Genomic DNA, 12,915 nt, shown 5'->3' with positions numbered 1-12,915 from the left:
CCCCTAACCCTAACCCGCGAACCCTAACCCTAACTTCCCATTAAGGCGCCCATCCAGGGCACTGCATTCTACCCTAACCCCCTAACCCTGACCCCCTAACCCTAACCCCAAAACCCTAACCCAAACCCTTAACCCTAACCCCCGGACCCTCTGTCTTTCTCTGTATTACACAACCTTTACACTTATTCTTTTCCTCAACCAAATTCATCGTAACAAATTAAACATTAAAAGAATAAAACCGATAAAACACAAGAATAAACAGTTAAAAATAAAAACATTAACACACATAAAACACAAGAATTAAAGTTACAGTGCAGCATAAGAAATTAATCATCAGTCATTTAAAGAAAGGCAACATCAAAAAACCAGCACAGCTTGTTCTTCTTCTTCGTCTTTTCGGTCTTATTTGTGGTTCTTGGAGCATTTAGTTTTTTCGTGGTAGATTACATGGAAGTCACCCAACTGTGTTATAATGACTGGAAAGTAGTTTCCAACTAAATGGAAAACCTTGTAATGTTTCTCCAGTTCAGCGTTAAAGTTTAATTACACATGTGGATGAAATAAAGGCAGCGACCATGAAGAGGCAACAGCATAAAAACCCCAAAACACCCTCCGAAGGCTCCATTACGGTCACCAAGTAGACAAGAAAACTGCTGTAATTTAAGGCGGCATTTTATTTTAATTAAAAGATCATTGCTAATGACAGAGTGGTCATGCAGACTTTCTTCAGTATTGGACTACAGTATTAAGACAGGAAATTAAACATCTCCTAAATGATGATGTGGTGGATGTTAAATATTCGGCGAGCATCCATGATGGTGATTAGTTGAACTTGTACACAGTTATCGTGACGTTATGCACGATGCAACATTAAAGCCTTTGCTCGGGTTTCTCTCTTTATTTAAAGGGTCTTAGCCTAAGTCTTAGCAAGACATGCCATATATTACGTTTGTCCTTTTTTCCCCAACACTTGACCTTTTTTTTGACATTTTCAACACTACGTAACACTCGTAACTTTAGTTTTACAGTTATTTTTTGTAATTTAGGGTAAATAAAGCTCATTAATAGGAAATTATACCTAATGTTTGAGTTACAAAAGCAGAAATTAGGAATTATTGAGACTAAAATTAAAGGAATGGATGTTGATGATAATCACAGACTGGAATATGTCAACTTTTACTCAATATTATTTCAAAAACACTTCCATTTGTTTTACAATGCTATACAATTGAATAAGACGCCCCAAAATTAATGAAAGTAGAGATTTGTACTTGGCAAAGAGCGTTGGAATCAATCATGTTAATTTGGGAGATTAAAAAGAACACTGATATAGGAAAGGGGGTCAATTTCCAGGTCGTAGCCAGGGTCCGTCTCATTCACTGAAGTAGTGGAAAAACGTTTCAATTGCATGAGAACCTTATGGGATGATAATGCTGTTTCCAGGTATTAGTCAAGCCCTCTGGTTTTAGCAGGAACTAAAGAGTTATTGTTTGAAAAAAAGCTTTAGATGAAATGCATGCGAGGGAGCTCAGTCTGGGAGGAGAACGCCCTTCAAGGGGTCCACAGTCAGGTATTAATGGACTCCGAAGGTTATGGCCTCCCCGTCTTCCATTAAAGCGTAATGGACATGTTAGGCACTATCCCTCACATTAGTCCTGAAAACTCATCCATTATTCGGTTAAATAATACACAACAGAACAACTAAATGGTGACTCATGCAGACACCTCGTGTTTTGGGAGCTTTTAGTTGAATATATCCAGAGATCAGCAGTGAGGTGTGACATCCAAAAACCCTCGAGGCCTAACCCGAGAACTCTTCATTACACTTATGCTTCTATATTGTTCTGTTTAGAGTGTGTATATATTAGTGTGTATATATTAGTGTGTACATATCAGTGTGTATAAATTAGTGTGTATGTATTAATGTGTTTATATTGTGTATATATTAGTGTGTATATATATGGCGTATATATTAGTGTGTACATATTCGTGTGTATATATTAGTGTGTATATTTTGTTGTGGTTGTTTCTGTGTGTATATATTAGTGTATATATCAGTGTGTATATATTAGTGTGTATATATTAGTGTGTATATTTTGTTGTGGTTGTTTCTGTGTGTATATATTAGTGTATATATCAGTGTGTATATATCAGTGTGTATATATTAGTGTGTATATATTAGTGTGTATATATTGTTTTGGTTGTTTTGTATGTGTAAGCACATTGTGTGCAAAAATGCTCCAAAGAAGAATTCCTCATATGTGTCCTCAGACCTGGCAAATAAAGCTGATTCAGATTCTGATTAATCCCTTTTTTCCCCCCATTCTGTTTCAGGTGTATTTTACCTTCAGGCTGTGCTTTTCAGTAGATTAATAAAGAATGAGTAATGAAGGCTGGGCGGGCTCTCAGCAGATGGTCAGTCCCTTTCCTTTAGCAGGGAAGGTGGTCCAGCGAGGCTCACTGTACCCTCGCTGGACCACCGGGAGCTGACGTTAACTACCCTGTCAGCATTTTAATTATCACCTCCTGGACATGAATAACTCTGTTGTGTCCTGCTGTTTCCGCCGTGCCCCTGGGACCGCTCTCCAGCTTAATGGGCTCTCATCTTCAGAGATGTAAAAAAGGCACGATGACACAGTGATTGTGCTCGTTTCTCCTCTACGGGGCTCACTGGGAGACTCAAACGAAGCCGCGCGGACGCCATGAATGACACGGGACGCTGGTTAAGGATCATACATTCAAACAAATTAAATCAAAATCTAATCATAATGAAGTTAAGTAGCATTTTACAGCAACCAGCAGGTATCCAAAGGGCTTAACAGAGTAAAATCACATCAAACAATAGAATTAGTGAACATAGAAAACAGTCAAATCTGAAAATTAATGCTTATTTTTATTTTTATTATTATTATTAATTTACATTTTAGCATACTTAAACAGTTGCGCATTATGTTTTTCCCATCTTGTATATATTTAAATATTTGTTCATATATTCCTATATTTTATTCTTATATTTTGTTATTATTATTTCATGTATATTGCATGTATGTATATTTTGTGTGCTGCTGTAACACTGTAATTTCCCAGTTTTTGGTATCAATAAATATCTATCTATCTATCTATCTATCTATCTATCTTTTAAATTCCCACCTGATAGGCTCCATGTTTTAGTGCTCTTGAGGAGTTCATTATCCATTTCCCTCAGGCAGGTGTTGAACTATTTTTATGCATATTAAGTTTCACTAATGTTTCAAATGTGGCCTAGCCCTCAGCTGGCAAGTTCTAAACAAACCCAGTCTGACACGACACAAACAGCAACTCAAAGCTGCAGCACACGGGTCTGCAGAAGAGTTCAGGATGATGCCTAAATCAGGAGTCTTCAACATGTTATAGCCAAGGACCCCTCAGCTGAGCAGCAGGGACCCCTACTCTATATAATGTAGAATATTAAGCTGCATGTTAAACTGGGTCTACACTAACAAGTACGGGATGGTAAAGCCTCTAGATAGTCCTTTTTATGGCGCATACTATACTAAGCTACTAAAATAACTGTTGACATAGTGTTATGTAATGTTAAAATGTGGAACAATGAATCCTAAAGCTTGTGGAACTGTAGACTTGTGCTACAGCAAAAGTGAAAAAGAAGCGCTCCTTTTTATGTTCTAGATCAGCACAACAGAGTCCCGGTGTTAGAGGTAGGGTTACGTCATGTCACTATTTTAACAGCCTTACCCACCCTGTAACCTTGAAATCAAGATAAAAAAAATAAAAGAATCTTGTATTGATCAGACAGACCATTATGTAACCAGTGTAATAATGTCCAGAGCTTAGAAAAACAGCCCTGTGTGATGTCCATGAGCTGCCCAATTAATCCAAGTCCCTACAGATATCTGATGAAATACATCTAATTAAGTAAAACATTTGGTACTCTCCATACATCCATCAATCTGACATTTCAGAGTGGTGGACCAAAGATAGTTTTTTCATCATATAACCCCGGTTCTTCAGCAGCTCCATTGGCTCCCGGTTCAATTCAGAATACAATTTAAAATCCTTCTCCATACTTTCAAAGCCATCCATAACCTCGCTCCTCCATATCTATCAGAACTCCTTCACATCGCCGTCCCCTCCCGCTCCCTCAGATCTTCCTCCTCCATCCACCTCACTGTACCCCCCAGCTGGACTTGTCACCATGGGGACCAGAGCCTTCAGCCGCTCTGCTCCCCAGCTCTGGACCTCACTCCCACCTGACCTCCGCAATACAGACTCTCTCCCCCTGTTCAAAACTAGACTAAAAAACCATCTGGTCCAGCTCGCTTATCTGTAAATACACTGTTCCTGTTTTTGTTTTGTTTCTGTTTGTTGTGTTTTCTGTTATTTTGTTTTATTTATTTTTTGTGTTGTCATAACTGCTTACACTTTTCTGTTCCCTGTATCTGTCTTTTATTGTCTGTAAAGCGACCTTGAGTGTTCAGAAAGGCGCTGTTAAATAAAATGTATTATTATTATTATTATTATTATTATAGTGGTGGAGGAATGGGGATCAGTTTGCAGGATTGGACCATGCGATCCAGTTTACCTCCAGGGCTCGGAGTCGCTCCAGCAGGGGGTTGCTGTCCTTTGAGTTTTCCTCCGACTCTGCGCCGGCCTCGGGCCAGGCGGGCGGCTCCGGTACCGGGGCCGTGGGACCCTCCAGACTGCCCTGCTGCTTCCACATCTCCTCCAGCAGCTTGTCCTGCAATGCAGAGAGAGCGTGGAGAAAGATGCCGTAAAGTCCCAGAGAAATGAAAAATAAATAAATTCTTCTTCATAGCGGGCTCCAGGTATTATAATAGCAACACATCTTGATAAACAACACACTGAATGCTGCCACTACTGCATATATAAACACAAGTAGGGCTGTGATCTCCCAGTCGACTGGTCGATTTATGGGTCGATGCGATCTGGCTCGACCAAAATTCTGATTGGTCGATTTTTTGCCGTGGTTTTTCATCAGGTGGACACGTGCTTCTATGCTTTGATGTGTTTGATGCTAACTTGTAGCTAGCAGTGAACAAACTTGGCTTTGTTGTGTTTGATGCTAACTTGTAGCTAGCAGTGAACCAACTTGGCTCTGTTGTGTTTGATGCTAACTTGTAGCTAGCAGTGAACCAACTTTGCTTTGTAGTGTTTAATGCTAACTTGTAGCTAGCAGTGAACCAACTTGGCTTTGTTGGGTTTGATGCTAACTTGTAGCTAGCAGTGAACCAACTTGGCTCTGTTGTGTTTGATGCTAACTTGTAGCTAGCAGTAAACCAACTATGCTTTGTTGTGTTTGATGCTAACTTGTAGCTAGCAGTGAACAAACTTGGCTTCGTTGAGTTTGATGCTAACTTGTAGCTAGCAGTGAACCAACTTGGCTGCGTTGTGTTTGATGCTAACTTGTAGCTAGCAGTGAACCAACTTGGCTTTGTTGTGTTTGATGCTAACTTGTAGCTAGCAGTGAACCAACTTGGCTCTGTTGTGTTTGATGCTAACTTGTAGCTAGCAGTGAACCAACTTTGCTTTGCAGTGTTTAATGCTAACTTGTAGCTAGCAGTGAACCAACTTGGCTTTGTTGTGTTTGATGCTAACTTGTAGCTAGCAGTGAACCAACTTGGCTTTGTTGTGTTTGATGCTAACTTGTAGCTAGCAGTGAACCAACTTGGCTTTGTTGTGTTTGATGCTAACTTGTAGCTAGCAGTGAACCAACTTGGCTTTGTTGTGTTTGATGCTAACTTGTAGCTAGCAGTGAACCAACTTGGCTTTGTTGTGTTTGATGGTAACTTGTAGCTAGCAGTCAACCAACTTGGCTTTGTTGGGTTTGATGCTAACTTTTAGCTAGCAGTGAACCAACTTGGCTCTGTTGTGTTTGATGCTAACTTGTAGCTAGCAGTGAACCAACTTTGCTTTGTAGTGTTTAATGCTAACTTGTAGCTAGCAGTGAACCAACTTGGCTTTGTTGTGTTTGATGCTAACTTGTAGCTAGCAGTGAACCAACTCGGCTTTGTTGTGTTTGATGCTAACTTGTAGCTAGCAGTAAACCAACTATGCTTTGTTGTGTTTGATGCTAACTTGTAGCTAGCAGTGAACCAACTTGGCTTTGTTGTGTTTGATGCTAACTTGTAGCTAGCAGTGAACCAACTTGGCTTTGTTGTGTTTGATGCTAACCTGTAGCTAGCAGTGAACCAACTTTGCTAAGTATGTCCATTTTTAATGTGTTGACATTACAGAAGTCTCTTGTTAGCATCTTGGATGCTACTTGTCGCAAATGACGCATGCAAACTCACATCTGCACTGGTCGCAAAGTGACGCAATGATCTTCACTCGACTCGCGTGTCAGTTAAACCTCCGTTCCGACCCAGAGAGTCAAAAACTGAATGCAATAGTCCCGACCAAGCACGTCTAAATAAGACATTTAATCACATATAATGTGACATTTAATACTGGCCTTTAAAATACTATTTAAGTAGTTATTTTTATTCCCAACTTATATATCTGTTTGTGCATTCTCAATTGTGTATTCTTTTATCTTCATTTTTTGACTATTTGTTCTTGTATGCCATCCTTTAGGTCATTTCATGTATATTCTGTTTGCTGTGTCTGATGTTTTGCTGCTGTAGTTCATAATTTCCCATTTTGGGATCAATAAAACTTGATGTCTCTATCGGAGAACATAACAAATGCTTACACATATCTACTGGTGACTGGGAGTCCTTTTCATACCTTGTAGGCTTTCATGAGGTCCAGTGGGTCCACCTTGGGTCCGTCCAGAGAGTCCTGGTTCTTCAGTAGCGTCCGCACCGTCTCCTCCATGCTGCGTTCAACAAGACAACAGGCAAAGTGGTCGTGCTAGAGAATCAAATACTTCATGGAATGAAATCTCCATTGATAAAATTATGTACCAAATGTAAGTTAATGGAAAAAACATTTAAAGGCTCAACCAGCAACGTTTGACCATGTACTGTGTTGTATAGTCACGGACAAAGTTTACCATTATAAGACCTAGGTGCAGCACTCACAACGTTTTGGGGATCACCTGAGCCAAATTAATGCAAATCAAAGCATCCAAACAACTTCTCTCAGGTCTACTGTAATGTTTGTAGTTGGTCCCAGAGTTTAGTTTTTTATGTGCTCCAGCTTTTCCAACGTTGTAGACACAGATGTGGTAATAATATAATATATACTATAATAATAATGGTCTAGAGGATGTGGAATGTGCATTTTTTTCCCCACAAACCTAGGGAAAACCTGGATGAAAGACATATATAAATATTTGAAAATATATAAAAATCTGGAACAGGACACACCTTTGTTTATATTTAGACCACTGACCAAATTTGCCTTTATGTAACAGGTTATGTCACGGCGTACACTGGAGGGTCAAATTAACAATGTGTCCAGTGTCATTTTTTCCCAGTGCAGTAAGGAAGTTACAAATTGCATCTAAAAGGTATAGACACCTGTTGATTGAGGTTGTCTTGTTAAAGAGGCATTTCACTTTGAAAGACCGTCTCCACTAGGGCTGTAACGATGTGCAATATGAACCGAAATCTCGACCTCAGATCCGGGACCCTGTGTCTGGGAGAGGGTCGGGTTGCAACACGCCCTTCGAACTCCCGGAGTTATCCTTCCCGTCTAGATCCAATGCTACCACATGTGTTTAGCATAATAACATTGTGTTGTTCTATCCTTTCCGATGTTTCCTATATTTTATATATCTATTTTACATGCTGTTCTCTGTCTTCTTTCATGTGGAATAAATCTGAAATATCTGTAAACTTGGAAGACGACAAATTTCATCATAACACTGACAGACGGGGCTTCTTGATGAGGACTGCTTCGGATCAGACGCTGCACGTGACGGGATCAAATGGACTTAGAAATATAGATTTGAACATGCTAGTGGAGACTTGAACCACTATTTGAGAAATATACGAAAGCATTTATGTTTTATTAGGTGTTTTTTATGTTTCTTAGGTTGTGCACAACACCCTGTTTCTAAGGCAAGGAGAGAAAAACAGAGTAAATATCGGTAAGAGGCTCAGATATCTTCCACATGACAGGGTTGAATTCATTCACACTCACAAATCACGGGGCCTAATCTCACACCTCGCTGAGCATAATTATGCAGATGGAATTGAACTTTGATCGCGAGGGGCCGTCAGCAGCCTAACACTTAGCTGGACATAATGCTCGCTTATTATTTCCCCCTATGGCATGCTGGGAGGGCAGATGAAGAAGAGGGGACACCGGGGAAAGTTTGACTCTACAGATCAAGTTTTAGGGACGAGTGCTCCGATGAAAGTGAGCAGGCTTTTTCTTTCAAAGATCTCTCTGCATGACGTGGGCTCTCAAGTTAATGAAAACGTTGGGTGGCACTACGGAAACACAGCATTCATCACACTGGGTTTGTGGCCTTTGATGGATGTGTGCGGTGCATTGTTTGTTGCTCAGATAGAGGGTTTGTCAGTGAGCTGTGGCAGGTGGCTTTTAATCTACTAAAATATAAACTATCGGGACTCAGGGGGAACTTTCCGACACGTTGTACCTCACAGAAAAAGCCTCCCAGAGCCTTAACATGGCGAGATGTAGTGATGCACAGGGGACGGCTTGGGTGCATTAAGGTTAACTATAAAAACATCTTATTTTGACATTTTACAACACTGAAACTGGCTCCGACCCACGAGCCAAATCTGGCCTTTGATCAGGTCTGCAGATTAAGTAAAGTTCCCAATACAGTTTGGACCACCTAGTCACTCAGTTTGCATACGCCGTCTTTGACGTTTTTGCCACTTTTGATCATGTTTTTTTGCCACTTTATATATATATATATATATATATATATATATGTATATATATTTAGTGTGTATACCTCTGTATCACATAGACTACAGCATTGGGTGTGTTATATTAGTAGCTAAGCCGGTCTGCCTAGCTCATTTCTTTGTGGTCTTTAGCCCTATAACCTATCGTATCAACCTTCGTGCAGGTCTAGTAGGGCTTGGGACAGTGTTTCAGTGTCTGGTGGTGGTTGGTGGTGTGGTGGCAGTGGAGGTGGAGGTTCTACCTGGAGAAGTGCTGCTGCAGTGTCACCATCTGCCGCCCACCCTGCTGAGATTCGGCCCTCTTCCTGTTCTCAGCTGTGGATTACTGGGATGGATCAGTGTTGGTGGCGTAGCTGCAGGAGAGAGGAGCAAACACACTTAGTCTGGGTGGTAGTCTCACATTAATCCCACTGAAGAAGAACCAGTACATCTGCTCCCTTAGTCTGGTTGGTAGTCTCACATTAATCCCACTGAAGAAGAACCAGTATATCTGCTCCCTTACCTTACTTCTTCTAGAAAAAGAACGGAGCAGTGCGCCGCTTCTCCTCTCCTCTCCTCACCTAAACTCTCCTCTCTCCTCTCTCTCCTCCTCACCTCTCTCTTCTCCTCACCTCTCTCCTCTCTCTCCTCCTCACCTCTCTTCTCCTCACCTCTCTCCTCACCTAAACTCTCTTCTCTCCTCTCTCTTCTCCTCTCCTCTCCTCACCTAAACTCTCCTCCTCACCTCTCTCTTCTCCTCTCTCCTCCTCACCTCTCTCTTCTCCTCACCTCTCTCCTCACCTCTCCCCTCTTTCTTCTCCTAACCTCCCCTCTCCTCTCCCACACTGTAGTTTTGAATTAGCGTCCACGTGTGTGTGGTTTCCCCACGGCCGACAGGGTGAGAGGTAGACACCCTCCCTACTCATGACCTTTCAACAGGGCCTTGGGGTAACCTGTCATGTTGGAGCCTAAAACCTGTATTTCTAAAAAAAAAAACTAATAAAACATGCCACCATGCTGCTTAAGGTAGCACAAGTTCAGGTGTTGGTAATCTTATAATGACCACTTCACCTTATGGCTCGTCATGTTTTAACAAAAATTAATGCATCACGGTCAGCTGCACCCATCGGCCCTGATAAACCTGCATTCATGTAGTATTCATGACTCTCCATGAATTACTCTGTGCCCTTTAAATCCTCGCTTTGCATCAACTTAATGGAGATTACATTTGGTGTCAGTGTGTGGCGGGATATGACAAGGAAGGCCAGCGGAGCGCCAATCAATAACAATAATGGTTCCTATTTAAAGAATAATGGGTCAGGAGTTTTTCCAGAGCCTTTGTGTTGTCCTGTGTATTACTACTATTATCATTGTGTGTATTTTGTGTTTTTTATATTGTATTCTTGTTTCTTTCTCCTTCTCATGCTGTATCGGATGCTGGTAACTTTAATTTCCTTGCAGGAGTCATCCCACAGGGATAAATAAACTAAATCTGTCTCTTCTCTGTGCTTCGTGTGTGCAAGCCGAGACACCAGGACCATGACAACAGGTCTTTCATTTAACATCACTGGATGCATTTAAATAACAGAACCAGGTCTGGGAGCTGGTTTCAAGGTGAACATGTCAGTCAAAGTGACTGCTGTCTTCGAAAATGAAGACAATAGTAGTTTATACCAGTGATCCTGAACACTCCTTCATGCCGGGGACACATTACACTTTATTACTCAACACTACTTTATCTTTTTTCTTTTAACCCTCGTGTTGTCTCCACCTCCGGGACCCTCTCGTGTCCCCCGGGTCCAACTGACCCGGGACCTCTTTGGGGTTTTAAAACCACTTGTGAAATAAATTGTTACTTCATAATCTATTAACAAATATTGTGTTCATCTCAATTTTAAACAGCTGAGATAACATCTATGTTTAGGGAATGCATCAGTCTCTACTAGAACACTATTAAACATGGAAGTGGGGTTATAAGGTTATAATTCATGTTAAAAATCCACTATGGAAACAATATAAGTGTCATATCCAGAATAATGTTCTGAGTCAGGAATACATGTTTATCTCAGGAAATAAGGAAAGGACGCTGATTTCAGGTAGAAAACATGGTAACTTGTTCCATTTTACTTCTTTTAATAATTTGAAATGGGTCAATTTGAGCTGAATAATGTAGTTAGAGAACCTGATGTCCTCCTGTTTGTCTGTCCTTTAACCCAGAAGCAGCATGTCAACACAGTGAATAACAACAAGTCTCCACTTAAACCGATAAAAAGCTGTGGCGTGATTTCATTCTTTACATGTAAAGTCAAGGAAACCATTGAACACATTCACGCATGCAAAAACAACAACAACATAGAAAGAGTACCAAGTACCAAAAGTACCAAGTACCAAAATTGAAATGTGAACTTTGAAGCAGCACTGCCATCTAGTGGTAGTTGCAGATTACTAACCAGAGTCCCTGCACAGTTGGACATGTTGACACCCTGGCTCTTCTTGTCTTTGATGAGGAGAACAGGGGCGACCAAACGCAGAGTAGCAGGCAGGACTTTCAAAAGGTTCATTACACAAAACAAGGGAGCAACAGAGCCCCAAAACACCAAAAAAAGCACAAGGAGCCAGGAGAAAATTCCCTGGTCATCTGGTCCACTTTATACTATATATACTGTCTCACACAGGGACGCAGGAGGACACAGCAGCTGGTCCAATTTATACTATATACACCGTCCTGTCTCACACAGGGACGCAGGAGGACACAGCAGCTGGTCCAATTTAACCTATATACATCGTCCTGTCTCACACAGGGACGCAGGAGGACACCTAACAGCTGGTCCACTTTATACTATATACATCGTCCTGTCTCACACAGGGACGCAGGAGGACACAGCAGCTGGTCCACTTTGTTAGTTAACAACAGCTAGTCCACAGCAGCTGGTCCACTTTATACTATATATACATCGTCCTGTCTCACACAGGGACGCAGGAGGACACCTAGCAGCTGGTCCACTTTATACTATATATACTGTCTCACACAGGGACGCAGGAGGACACCTAGCAGCTGAATGAATTAATGTTCAGACTGCAGAGACTTGTTGGGCACATTTTGTGTCACATTTGATACATAGGCTACATTTTCAACACGATTTTACTATCAAATCAGGTACAAAATATTAAGTAATTAGAAGTTGCTTCAATCCAATTCATTTTTTTGTTGCCATTTTTGATTTTGTGATCAAAGGCGCTCTACTGCCTGCAGTGCAAGGATCGTCCATCAGGGGGCAGATACCATAAATCAGACCAGATACCATGCATCAGACCACATACACATAGACCAGATACCATGCATCAGACCACATACACATAGACCAGATACCATGCATCAGACCACATACACATAGTCCAGATACCATGCATCAGACCACATACACATAGACCAGATACCATGCATCAGACCACATACACATAGACCAGATACCATGCATCAGACCACATACACACATTGATGATGCGCATGACATCGAGGTTGCAGAAAGTTGTGTATAAATATGATGCAGATGGCATTAGACCTGTGTTATCCCCACCATGACATTTAGAAAATGTCAGCTGTGAAAAAAGGCCACTTTTTACCTTATTTTAAGAAAAAGAGTTCTCTCAATCTGAGACTAACACAAAGGATAGTCTCAAAGTGAAACTGGCCTAACGTCATAGTCGTCGTGGTTCCTGCTGCTTGGCCATTGGTCTTCAGACTTATTTCAATGTGACAGTAAGTCTGTAGTTACCTTTCAGATTTGGTGTTTTTTGTTCATATTCCTCATTTCATTCGTTGTGTTATTATGAGTTTCTGTGCTCGGTCCTCGTCTTCCCTCGATGTTTATCTGTATCCCTGCATGTCTTTCCCTTAAACACCTGTTTTATGTATAATTTGCTCTTTTGTTCCCGTGTCCTGCCCTCTGTTGTGCTGCCTTGCTTTAAGGTCCAAACCTGCGCCCCCCCCCCCCCCTGACAATGCTGAAGTATGTTTCCCAAATAATGTGCTCACACTTCTAAATGTGGAGTTCTTTAGAGATACACGCATTGCATCTGATGGACATAT

The 12,915-nt window shown here is 41.2% G+C and overlaps 1 protein-coding gene across 5 annotated transcripts in view; it reads right to left on the bottom strand.

Moving 5' to 3' along the window:
• Nucleotides 1-9,200, bottom strand: part of LOC117952545 (nck-associated protein 5-like) — a 46,836-nt gene extending 37,636 nt beyond the window's left edge. For all 5 annotated transcript variants that reach the window (XM_034884919.1, XM_034884921.1, XM_034884918.1 and 2 more), the window contains exons 1-3: nt 9,089-9,200; nt 6,745-6,835; nt 4,580-4,735 (exon numbers count right to left, since the gene is read on the bottom strand). In XM_034884919.1, coding sequence (XP_034740810.1) covers nt 4,580-4,735; nt 6,745-6,835; nt 9,089-9,117 — 276 coding nt within the window. In that variant the 5' untranslated portion in view covers nt 9,118-9,200. The remainder of the gene's footprint in view (nt 1-4,579; nt 4,736-6,744; nt 6,836-9,088) is intronic.
• Between the last annotated feature and the right edge of the window lie 3,715 nt (nt 9,201-12,915).

The sequence above is a fragment of the Etheostoma cragini genome, chromosome 11 (assembly GCF_013103735.1).
Source record: "Etheostoma cragini isolate CJK2018 chromosome 11, CSU_Ecrag_1.0, whole genome shotgun sequence".
NCBI lineage: Eukaryota > Metazoa > Chordata > Actinopteri > Perciformes > Percidae > Etheostoma > Etheostoma cragini.
This window is presented reverse-complemented; position numbering and strand designations above follow the sequence as displayed.